Source organism: Enhydra lutris, unplaced genomic scaffold (genome assembly GCF_002288905.1).
Source record: "Enhydra lutris kenyoni isolate GAN:26980312 unplaced genomic scaffold, ASM228890v2 scaffoldscaffold28, whole genome shotgun sequence".
NCBI classification, from domain to species: Eukaryota; Metazoa; Chordata; class Mammalia; order Carnivora; family Mustelidae; genus Enhydra; species Enhydra lutris.
The window spans coordinates 2,329,972-2,343,387 of record NW_019154112.1 but is presented as its reverse complement, the minus strand read 5'-3'; the positions used below and the strand labels follow the sequence as shown (position 1 = coordinate 2,343,387).

At 44.7% G+C, this 13,416-nt stretch overlaps 1 protein-coding gene across 1 annotated transcript in view; it reads right to left on the bottom strand.

Moving 5' to 3' along the window:
• Nucleotides 1-11,660, bottom strand: part of LOC111152440 (butyrophilin-like protein 1) — a 74,764-nt gene extending 63,104 nt beyond the window's left edge. Inside the window, 6 exon segments of the mRNA XM_022510940.1 lie at nt 5,596-5,740; nt 5,832-5,852; nt 6,588-6,682; nt 9,762-9,961; nt 10,681-10,758; nt 11,638-11,660. Of these exon segments, the coding sequence (XP_022366648.1) occupies nt 5,596-5,740; nt 5,832-5,852; nt 6,588-6,682; nt 9,762-9,961; nt 10,681-10,758; nt 11,638-11,660 (562 nt within the window).
• Between the last annotated feature and the right edge of the window lie 1,756 nt (nt 11,661-13,416).

The following is a 13,416-nucleotide window of genomic DNA, read 5'->3' as shown; positions in this document are numbered from 1 at the left end:
ACAATGGAATACTAAGCAGCCATCAAAAGAAATGAAATCTTGTCATTTGTGATGTCATTTGTGATGACATGGATGGAACTAGAGGGTATCATGCTTAGCAAAATACGTCAATCGGAGATAGACAACTATCATATGATCTCCCTGATATGAGGAAGTGGAGATGCAAAGTGGGGGGCTTGGGGGTAGGAAAAGAATAAATGAAACAAGATGGGAACGGGAGGGAGATAAACCATAAAAGACCCTTATTCTCACAAAACAACCTGAGGGTTGCCGGGGGTGGGGGTTAGGGAGAGAGTAGTGGGGTTATAGACATTGGGAAGGGTATGTGTAATGGTGAGTGCTGTGAAGTCTGTAAACCTGCTGATTCACAGACCTGTACCCCTGAGGCTAATAATACAGTATATGTTTATAAATTTTTTAAAAACAATTATTAAAAAATAATAAAAATAACAATAATAAATAAATAAAAGTAAATAGTTAATTAAAAATACTTATTCTGGGGCACCTGGGTGGCTCAGTGGGTTGGGGCCTCTGCCTTTAAGCCCCGCATTGGGCTGTCTGCTCTGCAGGGAGCCTGCTTCCTCCTCTCTCTCTGCCTGCCTCTCTGCCTAGTTGTGATTTCTCTCTGTCAAATAAATAAAATAAAATAAAATAAAATAAAATACTTATTCTTCTGAAACTGTTTTAAAAAAGTAGAAATGGAAGGAAATTTTCCAAAATATTCTAGGAGGTCAGCATTAACTTGATCCCAAAACCAGACAAAGACCCCACCAAAAAGGAAAATTACAGACAAATATCCCTGATGAACATGATGCAAAAATTCTCACCAAGATACTAGCCATCAGGATCCAACAGTACATTAAAAGGACTATTCACCACGACCAAGTGGGATATACTCCTGGGTTACAAGAGTCATCCAACATCTGCAAATTAATCAATGTAATACACTACACTAATAAAAGAAAGGGCAAAAAACCATATGATTTTCTCAATAGATGCAGAAAAAGCATTTGACAAAATATAGCATCTTTTCTTGATTAAAATTCTCCACAGTGGGGGGATAGAGGGGACATACCTCAATATCATAAATGCTATCTATGAAAAATCCACAGCAAATATCATTCTCAATGGGTAAAAACTGAGAGCTTTTCCCTTGAGGTCCAGAATATGACAGGGATGTCCACTCTCATCACTGTCTTTCAACATAGTACTGGAAATCCTAGCCTCAGCAATCTGACAACAAAAACATAAAATAGTAAATATAAATAAATAAATTAAATAAATAAATAAAAAATAAAGCCATAATGTTTTTTAAAGTTTTAAAGTTAAAAAATAAGAAGTAAATAAAAGGCATCCAAATTGGCAAAGAAGTCAAACTCTCATTCTTCATGAATGACATGATCCTCTTTGTGGAAAACCCAAAGAACTCCACCCCAAAATCATGACAACTCATACAGCAAATCAGCAAAATGGCAGGATATAAAATCATGGCACAGAAGTCAGTTGCATTTCTACACACTAACAATGAGAAATAAGAAAGAGAAATCAAGGAATCAATCCATTTACAATTGCACCAAAACCCCAAAATCATAAGTTACCTAGGAAGTAGCATAACCAAAGTGGTAAATAATCTGTGCTCTAAAAATGATAGAACTCTCATGAAAGAAATTGAGACTGACACCAAGAAATGGAAAAACATTCCATGTTTATGGATTGGAAGAACAAATATTGGTTTTCACTTTGTCTTTTTAAAAATCTTTTAAAAAAAATTTTATTTACTTAATTATCAGAAAGAGAGAGAGCACAAAAGGAGGGGGGGGTGGCAGGCAGAGGGAGAAGCAGGCTCCCCACTGAGGAAGGAGCCTGATGCAGAATTCAATCCCAGAACCCTGGTATCATGACCTCAGCCAAAGGCAGATGCTTAACTGACTGAGCCACCCAGGCATTACAGAACAAATATTGTTGATATGTCTATCCTACCCATAGAAATCTACATATTCCATGGAATCCTTATCAAAAATACCATCAACATTTTTCACAGCACTGGAACAAATAATCCTAAATTTTGTATGGAACCAGAAAAGAATCCGAATAGGCAAAGGAATGCTGAAAGAGAAAACCAAAGCTGGTGGCATCCATCACAACTCCATACTTCAAGCTGTATTGCAAAGGTGTCATCATCCAGACAGCATGGTATTGGCACAAAAACAGACACATAGAACATTGGAACAGAATAGAGAACCCAGAAATGGACCCTCAACTCTATGGCCAACTAAACTTTGACAAAGCAGGAAGGAATATCCAATGGAAAAAAGATAGTCTCTTCAATAAATGGTGCAGGGAAAATTGAACAGCCACATCTGGAAGAATGAAACTGGACCATTTTCTCACACCATACACAAAAATAAACTCAAAATGGATTAAAGTGCTAAATGTAAGACAGGCAGGATCCTCTCTAACCTCAGCCATAGCAACAACTTGCTAGACACATCTTCAAAGACAAGGGAAACAAAAGCAAAAATAAGCTATTGAGACTTCATGAAGACGAAAAGTTTTTGCACAGCAAAAGAAAAGGTTGAGAAAACTAAAAGACGGTGTACAGAATGGGCGAACATATTTGCAAATGGGAGAAGATATTTGCAAATGTCTTATCAGATATAAGGCTAGTATCCAAAATCCATAAAAAAACTATCAAACTCAACACCCTAAAAACAAAAAATCCAGTCTAGAAGTGGGCAAAAGACATGGTCAGACACTTCTCCAAAGAAGACATACAAATGGCCAACAGACATGTGAAAAATTGCTCCACATCCCTTGGCATCAGGGAAATGTAAATCAAAACCACAATGAGACACCACCTCACACCAGCAAGAATGGCTACAATTAACATCTCAGCAAACAAAAGATGTTGGTGAGGATGCAGAGAGAGGGGAAACCTTTTACACTGTTGGTGGCATTGCGAATTAGTACAGCCATTCTGGAGAACAGCATGGAGGTTCCACAAAAAGTTACAAATATAGCTACCCCATGATCCAGAAGTTGTACTACTAGGTATTTCTCCAAAGGATACAAGTGTAGTGATTTGAAAGGGCCGTGTACCCCAATGTTTATAGCATTGATGTCCACAATAACCAAAGTATGGAAAGAGCCCTGATGTCCATCAACAGATGAATAGATAAAGAAGAGGTGGTTATAGATAAAAGAATAGACTATTACTCAGCCATGAGAAGAATGAAGTCTTACTATTTGCAAGGATGTGGATGGAACTAGAGGGTTTATGCTAAGTGAAGTAGGTCAGAGAAAAACAAATAACATACGATTTCAATCATATGTGTAATTTAAGAATCAAAACAGATGAACATAGGGGAAGGAAGGAAAGGAAAAAAAAAAGACAAAATCAGAGAGGGAGACAAACCATAAGGGACTCTTAACTACAAGAAACAAACAGTGGTGTTGGATGCAAGGTGTGTGGGGATATGGGGTAAGTGGATGTTGGACATTAAGGAGGGCACTTGATGTAATGAGCACTGGGTGTCACTTGCAACTGATGAGTCACTATGTAACTAATAATACACTACCTGTGTATTAACTGATTTTATATAAGAAATAAAACTATTGTTCTTACTAAAAATAAACATAAATGTTAGAATTCACTAGTGAAGCCATTTGAAAATGAGGTTTTATGTTTATTTATTACTGAAGCAAATCTTGAATTACAAGTTACAAGTGCATTAGGCCCTCCCTTGAGCTCCCCAGACACACCCCTTGTGTGGAATTTAGGGGTCACCTGGGCAAACCCCTTGCTTTTCCTCATGTTAGAAAGAGGATCTGGAGGCAGAGTGGAGTCTCTACTGTCCAGGGGAAAGGGAGAAAAGGGACAGTGATGGGGCCAAGGTCAAAGAAGAATGATGCTGAGAAAACCCTCACTACGGCTACTCACTGCAGAATGAATCCTACACAGCAGGATCACAGAGCAGGGCACAAGGTTTGCTCAGCATGTGGAGCCCATCCAGGCCCAGTTGTTCCATGCCCAGCTCCTCCTCCAGCCCCAACCCAGCCACAGCCAGGCTGTTGACACCTCACGTCAGGCAATCTAGCCAACTCTGCCACAATCTCCTTAGAGAAACCTAGGGAGGACTCTCCTGGGAGGATCATGTTGGGTCCTAAGCCATGGCAGGAACAGTGGGACAAGTTCTGGTGGTTGAAAGCATGGGAGTCCTGGAGGTCATTCACTACTCCCTCACCGCATAAAAATCCAGGCCCTTCTGAAAACATGGGAGATCCTGCACAAGGCTAGTTGCTGGGCTCTCCCTGCCGAACTGCTCCAGCTGCTGGGACCAAGCTGTGCATGTCAGGAAGAGTTTGAGTCAGAGCAGCAGTCATCAAAGAGCATTCTATATGGAAACAGTCCCCAGGCTGAAGTCACTCATTGGCCAGTGCTAAGATTGTTCCTTATACCCATGGTGCTGTGTGGGTAGTGCACCATAGTGACATGGCCTGCCCAGGGGTTGCTCACTAGAGAGCTACATTGAGCAAGCTTCAGAAGACAGCCCTAGCTGAGGTAGAAGCTTCGGGGTGGGTGGTTTGGGGAGGCAAAACCATAATCAGGGGCTGCATGGGTATAGAGGCAGCCATTGGTCAGTGAGTACTTTGCAGGTATCCAGGGAGCATCCTGAGTGAAAGAGGACAATGTAGGTGACATTGTTGGCAACAACTGTTTGGGCAGCTACTGTTGGGACTTTCTGGTGTCAGCTGGGCCCATGAGCAACCTGAGGGGGCTGAGAGGCCCATGATGGTGGGGGGAGGTCCCAGTTGTAGAACCCGGATAAAGGGAGGAACCCAGAATAGGAGATGAAGAAGGGGAAGAGGAATTGATGGAGGAGACAGCCAATACACTGAATGAGAGGGAGGAGTCAGACAGTGATCAGTAGTTGTAGGAGCCTGGACCTGTGGCTGGGGACTGGTCAAGGAAGCCTAGAGGTCAGGATTGCTTGCAAAGTGTTCCAGGATGAGTCGCTGATCAGGGAATAAAGTCATGGATCATCATAGCCCAAGCTCAGGCCCAGGTATTTAAGAAAGAAGTCAAAGGGAGGATGACTTCAGGACAGAGATGTGAGGTGAGCTTTGGCGTAAAGGTGGCCAATCTTTCTCAGATAACACATCGCTATTTTGGGGCATCGACAGTTCATCCCACCACATTCTTACACATAGTCTTTCCAGTCCTCTACCCACCAGTTTGTGACCACATCTTGCAGGAACTGGAGAAAACACACTCTCCCTGGTTGGAATTATGTGGTCAGGACCACCCCTTTGTTTAATGAACCCCATTTATTTCTATAAATAATATAATATATAAATTTCTATAGTTTCTTAAATAAAATTTTAGAGTGTCTGGCTTTTGGATTCCAGGTGCTAACAGAACTAGTTATATTAAAGGCTAAAAAGCAAGCAGTGTGGTGAGTAGGTCAGCATTAGAATAAAGCCAAGATGCATAACAAACTACAGGGACCACCATCACCCCCAGATTCCCAAGCACTGGTTAGGAAACAGTGGCACAGATCAGGGAAAGCTCACAGAGCAGGGTCTGCCTCCCACCAGCTTCCACTTCTGCGCCCAGGGAAGGGTCCACATACCTCTGCATGGCACAAGGAGAGGAGATACCTCTTGGCTTAATTAAGATGGAAGACACAAGGCTATCTGGAAAGTCACTCACCAGCCAGGTAAACGGATTTCCTCCAGTCTGAAAGGCAACACAGGAAACGGTGAGCTGAGAACCAGAACATCTCCTACAAAGGGGATGCAGAAAGTTCTGGAGAAAGAACAGAACTTACCAAGATCTGCTTGCAGATCATCTGAAAGAAAGTGAAAATTGGGCATGAATTTCCATCACTAAGAACAGTAAGGACTACACCTGGAAAACACACCAAAAGATCTCTCTGTATCCTATAAAAAGATCTAACTCCAGACCCCTTGAGGCTCCACAGCTCCAACTGTCCTCCATGAACCTACTTGGCCACCTGCCCAGGCCAAGGGCCTTCCTGTCCACTTTACCTCCATACCAGCTTCCACATTCACAGGCCGTGGTCCCTGCCCTGCCTTACCTTTGGCATTCAGCACATTTTCCTTTGTATTTTAGTCTTTTTCTTGTCCTAGTGCAGTTTCTCCAGTTCCTGCATCTCCTGCCACTTTGCAGTATGTTCTCTCTTGGTGTGGTAGGCAGCCCCAAGGGTTAAGAGCATCAGCAAGTTCAGGCTCACGTTGAAAGCTGGCTTCCAAGGAGAGACCCTAGGAACGAAGGCCTCTGTGCCCAGCCAGAGACCCTGTCAGGGACGCAGACCAGAACAGACCAGGCAAGCACACCCAGGAACACCTGCCCCTCCCTCCCAGAAAGAGCACTGACTGGAAATGAAAAAAGCCATTGCCTTCCCCTAGCCCAGGAAGAGGTTGAAGACGTGTCAGATCACATTGCCTGAAGAGCTATTCCTCACCAGCAGAGCAGCCTCCACACTAAACAGCCTCCCACTGTCTTGGGCATATATCTCAGAGAATACCAGGAACTTCTCCCCTCTGAGAGCTCTCCACTACACCTGAGGCTTCAGGAACCACCCCAGGGCCATGCACAGCACTTGGACCCCATCCTCCTGTGGGTCTTGGATGTGCACTTGAGGGGTAGAGCCCATACCTGCAAGAGAGAAGCTGGAGAATCCAGGAATCCCAGTAGAGTCTTCCTGTGCACAACTTCAGGGACAGCATTGCATTCTGGGCCTCTTTGAGGAGTGGCCTCTACAGGGAGCAAAACAGTAGCCCTGCCTCAGGGAACAGAAGGAAAGAGCACAGGGACTGCTGCAGGCACAGAGTGTGGGCTCTTCTCCCCAACCATGAGGGTAGTGGTCCATCGCCCAGAGTGACAGAAGGAGGAATTTGGTCCCAGCATCCATCCTTCCCTGCTCTTCTCACCTCACACACTCTCTAGGGCATCTGCTTGCACACCCACTGCCACTGGGTCATCATTTCTACCATTGACAACCCTACATACCTCCTGAGCTCCTTCCCTAACATCCACATCCCTGGGGTTTAGCTCTGCCATTTCTCACAGATACTTCAAACTCAAATCCTGAACTAATTCATGATTGACCCCATCTATGATAGGACAATGATTAAAATATCCCCAATCCTTCAGCCTTCTTTACATCCAGTGTGCCCTCTGCCACATATTGTTAATGCCTTCACACTCTGCTTCTGGGTTCCAACCTGTGACGTGACTCAGCCACTGAGAGTTTGGGAATGTGTCTCTAGCAGAGGTTGGAAATTGCTTGCATCATTGCTTTGCCACAGGAGGCCCATGCTCAATCTAACAGAGCCTTTCAGCTGAAGCTGTTCTAGACCAGCCACCAGCCAACTGGACAAAACCCACGTGAGCAAGCCCAGCCAAGACCCTTTGTGAGGAAAAATAAAAATTAAAGGTAAGAACTCACTGTCCCTATTGAATATAAGGAAAGAGAATCCCTTCCCATCCTTTTCTTGCAGCATTTTCTTGAGGAAACTTGCGATTGTGGGTGCTTTTTATTCTTTTTGAAATGTAAAAACTAGATAAGACTTTTGCTAGCTTTGTGATCCTGGAATGTCTTCCTCAAGGACCTGGGAATCCTCTCTTTGAACTGTTAACACCAAGGAAAACAGCACCCTTCTCTCCCCCTTTCTGTGCCAGGGTAGGAACCTAAAATTAGTGGGCACCAGGATTCACATGTAAAAATACTTCCTGTCATGAAGATAGGAGAATTTTGTTTCCTTCCAGATAAAGCCAATTAGCGAACATAGTGATCAACCTGATTGCCAAGTAAACATGAACTGCTTGTGACAAATGGTGCTGTCAAGTCTGCTGACTTCAAAGCCAGTAACTGTCTATCCAGAGAACATGTATGTAATGAGTTGTGACGGCATGGTCATGGAAAAGGGTGAGATTAATTTGTCTCCACATCTCTTGAAAGAATCTCTGTGAGGCACATCACATTGTAGTTAATGCTAAAAAATAAAAAATAGAAATAATAAAAATTATTTCTTTTTCTACTGTCTCTGTGGAGCAGATTTCTGGTTTGGGAGATGTGTGTTTAGTGATATTTTCCCAAAATGAACAAAGATGTGTAAGGAAGCCCATTTAAGAGTAGAGAAATACAGCCTAGATGAGCTAAACTCCCTAAATAACTAAAAAAATGGCCATATGCCACTAAGATTTCTGTGGCTGTGTGTTACACAGAAACATGACTACAATTGGCAAATAACACATCATTATCAATATTTCTACTACTATTAAACAAATAACCAAAGAGAAACCCTGGGACTCTCTGTAGTCTTCTATTGCACCTCTAAATTCTGTCCCCAAATCTACACACTCAGCTGAGTCTACTTTCCAAACCTCTGTGAACCCAGATGCCTCCTCTTCCACCCAGCTGCCCCTACATGGAGTCAGACAGCCAAACTTCCTCTGTGTAACTACATCCATGCCTCCAGTTTCCATCCTTCATTCTGTTAAAGCAAACCCCTGCACAGTTCTATTTAAAATTTCCTTAGGTCTGCATCCAAACTCCATTACACAGCACACAAAGACTTCTCTATGCTGACATCTGCCTACACCCCCGCCCAACAAAATCCCTGTCCGCTTCCAGCCCAAATTCCATACCTGTTCCCCACAGAGCACACACATTCCAGTCTCTGGACTATTTGGTTAACTGTCATAACCACAGTAACCATGCTCTCTGTGCCCCTGATGGGCCAGTCCATCAACCTGCATGACTATTTGGAACACTATGTACTTCACTCAGGTACCTGCTCAAGTGTGTCCTCTTCACGAGCTTTTCATGATCAATCTCTTCTCTGTGCCTATGGACCAGGATCACCTCTTTATTCCAGGATTGTCACTTCTCCCCACCCTCCCATTCACCTCTCTCACCAACTATGTGGATTCCCTGTTTGCCCAGACTCACCAGCCACACTCCTTCAAGTGTTTCACATGCGTGTTCCTCTTCTTGGAACTCTCGCCCTCAGATATCCTCTCTTCAAAATGCCTACTCAATAACATCTAACATCCTCTATCGCCCATCCATCTATCTACTTTTTGCCTCTAGAATATAAATGCTGCAGTGCAGGGACCTTTCTTTGGTTTACTGATGTGTCCAGGTATCTAAAAGGGAACTTGGTACTTAGTAGGGGGTTCTAAATATTCATACTGAATAACTGAATAAGTGAAAGACTTCCTTTCCTTCATCTGAAAAATAAGGGGCTGATTTACTTGTCTCTGAGGTGGCTCCTGACTCTAATACTGCAGGACCTAGTATAGGTCAACCACCCATCCATCACCTTCACCTCCAAACAGACAGATTCACAGAAGCTTCCTTGTCTAAAGAAGCAGGCATACAGCCTGTTGTCGAATGCCTGGACATTATGGATGTGCAGGATGGCCTCCTCCCAGGTGAGGAAGGTCTTCACCGGTGAGGCCAGGAACTCCTTTGTGGACACAGACATTGGAGTGAGAAAGGCCAGGGGTAGGGAGCACACTGTCAGTTGGGAGTCCCAGGCAGGAGGAGGTAAGTGTCAGGCAGGAGGCCCTGACCTGAGGGACTCAGCTCTGACCACTCTGAATCAGGGCAAGATCATCTTACCACAATTTTGAGACCCAGAAATGGTGTCAATGAGACTCCCTCAGCAGCCCTTGCTCCTGGCTCCAGGTCCTTCTATGAAGGACTCTCTAACTCAGTGGTTCTTACCTTCCCCAGGCATCAAAATCACAAGGAAGGCCTGTGAAACACAGACTGCTGGACTCCACCCACAGAGCTCCTGGTTCAGTAGGTCTGGAGTGAGTCCAAGAATGTGCATTTCTAAGGAGGTGGTGGGGATGCTGATAATGATGTTCCAGGGGCCACACTCTGAGAACCACAGCTCTAACCGGCCTCCTCTTAGGACAGGACTGAAAATGCACCAAAGAGCACTACTGTGGCCTAGGTGGGAACTCTCTGCTCATTGGTCCACACCCAGCAATTTCCCACACCTGCTCCTAAGTTTATTATTTCTCTATATGTGTTTCTCCTCTGCTGAATTCCATGTGCACAAAAAACTGGAGCCCACAGCTACTTCCATTAAAATCTTCCCCTATTCTGTAGGTCACAGGCACCAAAGCAGTACTAGCTACAAAAGAAGGTTCACTCCACCACCACCTCCTGACAGCCCTTGGCCTTCTGAGGATGGGTGGACAAGCCACGAAACAATATTCTGCAGGACCAGCCCTGCTGGACCTCTGAAGAGTGATTTATCGCCTCCATGCTACTCGAATGTGGCTGAGTTGTTGGTCTCACCTGGGGGATGACAGTGACTAGTCTCCCTGGGACTACCCTCTCCCCAACTCCTTGTGTGTGACCCTTTTACCTGTAAGTAAAACCATGTCCTTACTTGGCTCAAAGCCCTGCAATGGCTCCCCAGTTCCCCACATGGTCTGAAATCCCAAGAGGAAGACCTCCCAGAGCTCTCTGACTCTCAACTCCTGCTTCTCTTCTTGTCATTCAGTCTGCTTCAGCCAATATGTGCCTCCTCTGCTCCTTGATCATCCAAGCACTCTGCCATGTTTGCTCTGGCTTTTCATCCCTGCAGAGACACTCTTTGCATTTGGATCCTCAGAGGCTAGTGCCCCACCTCCTCCACACCTTCGTTCCCATCTCGCTGCCTACACTGGTCACCTTATGGAGCACTACTGCCTGCCCACAGCCACTCCTGCCCCCACAACTGTCCCACCTGCTCTACTTCCCTCTCCCATGCTCTCCACTCCTCTAACAGATGTAGATTATATGGCATTGTGGTTTGCTGTCTCTTGACAGAATGTAAACTCTGTGAAAATAGGGATTCTGTCAGCTTTGTACATAAACTACTACCTAACACATACTCCATACCCTGTAAATAGCTGTGGGTGCATTGAATTAATTAGAGAATAACTGCTTAGATACCAACAAAGCCAGGAAAGAAGAAATTGGGGCAAATTTATTTTCACACTTTTCATGGTGAAATTCACATTTTTCATTTTCTAAGACATAAACCCCTCATTAGACAAATGACATGGTTCCCTGTTCTTGTTTACATTTAGGAATCTTCTTAAAATTTAGATAACTACTAGCAGTTCGAAGATCATGAGAAACTTTCTAGAGCCAGGGCCTCCACCAATAGCCATCTGTCCTGATGGAGACGCCAGCAGAGCTCTCTGGTGCTCTCACCCACCCCAGGGAGACACATGGAGGGGGTAGGGACACACTCAAGCACAGAGCCCCCAGCAGGTAGCTGGAAGAGGAGAAGCAGGGAGGGGAGATGAGAGAGCAAAGAGCCCCTGCAGCAATCCTCCATTTCCTCACAGCTGGAGGGACACAGGGCAGGAAGCAGGTGAACACCTCCGGAGAGCAGGCAGGGCTAGCCACAGCTCTGGGCCTCAGAGCAGACAGCAGGGCTCAGGGCTGACAACAGTCCCCAGCAGGAGCACAGCATTTCCTACTGCTCAGTATGCTGATGAGGTGGAGGCCCCACAACCCTGATGCCAGGAATGTCCTCCCAGCCCTTTGGAAACTTTCCCAGCCTGCTCTGCCCATAGGACGAGACCCTTCCCACCTCAGCACATGGGCCTCCTCCATGTCTGCATGAGGCACAGGCCACCACAGTGGCCCAGGGACACAGTACCCATCTCAGGCCCCTACCCATGAATGACGTGCCAGCTTCTGCATGCTTTTCTTCTCCTGATCCCAGGGAATCACTGAGAAGTATAAGAGTCAGATTACATTCTCCTAAAGGACACTGTGGCTCCCACCACACAAACCCTGTCCTGCTGCTCCCCAGGATTTTCCTGGTTGGGACCAATGACCTGGCCTTGCTCCCAGCAAAGCCTCTCTCAGCCTGTGTTCACTCTTGATTTTTCTGAATGTTTTGATGCATTTGTTTTAATGAAACAAAGACTGACCCATCAATGCATGGGAGTTTCTTCCCAGATGTCTGGTCGGACATATTAAAACTCCGGGCAAACCCAGGACTTCTGGATATACCTGAGCACATCTGATGCTGTTATCCCCAAATGTGCATTTCTGCCAATATCCACTTAGAGTCAGGAGTATTGGGAAAACCCATCTTAATTGAAAAATAATGAATGTACAAGGACCAATATTAACCTCCAGTTCCATCCCCACTCCCACCAACTTTCCCTGCCCAACAGGGAGCCTTCTTAAGGCCTGAGAGACATTAGGGGAATTTTATACAAGAACAGAGGGGGGGGGGGAAAGCACAAATTTATTGAGTACCTACTAAGTGCCAGGACCTAGGCTACACCAGTTGTTCTTATGACATTTCATTCTCACACATGCAACAGAGATGTAGGAAGACATGAGCCCTTACATCTAATAAGCCTTCATCCAGGAACTTTCTAGAAGAAGGAGGGCTGAAGCTGCACTAGCACTTCCCTAACCACACACCCCAGTCCCCAAGCCCAGCCCAGCCCCCAGCTCCACACACCTCAGGATGAAAGAGAAGAATAAAGGGGACCTTGGGATTCAACAATGGCTTAGCATGACTGGGCCAGAAAGCTTATTTCCCTTGAATGCTGGCCCTTGGATCCCATGTTGGAAGAGGAGGGGAAGGAATGACAAAGCACAGGAAAGATTTTCCTGAAGGACGCTGGAAAGACACCTGGAGACATTGCAGAAAAGACACCAAACAGCAAACTTCACTCCCCCAACCCACACACTGCCAGTTCATCAGGCTCACAGACCAGCTATTTGTTACTAAACAGTATTCACTGGCCATGAATGATTTTTCTTGCTCAAAATAAATTATCTAGTGGGGTGATAAGATTGCACATTCTACTTGAACAGCCATATAATAGCTGTTAGCATATAATATAATAGCATATAATAGCTTCAAGTGCTATTGAAACACTTCCAGAGAAACACCTAGGCTTTAAAATAATGACTAAGCTAAAAATAACTATGAATTTCTAATGTGCCAGTTTGTAGAAAGTTTGTAGGAAGTATTAAACCCACTTTTAAAAAATCTCTAATATTTATTTTTATTTTTTATGGCTCATTTTTATCTGAGTGTAATTGACAGACAATGTTGTTGTTTTTTTTTTCAGATGGCAACACGCTGATTCAACAAGTTAAACTTGCTCTCCGCAGGTGTACCTATCATCTAACTGGGAGCCTACCTCCCATTCTCTTCACCCTCTTTGGCCCACACCGCACTCCATCTCCCCTCTGGCAAGCAGGGGTTTGTGTTCTGTGTTCACAGGTCTGATTTGGCCTTTCATTTGTTTGCTTATTCATTTGGTTTGTTTGTGTTCCACATATGAGTAAAATCACGCAGTATTTGTTTTTCCCAGTCTGACTTCTTTCACTTAGTATA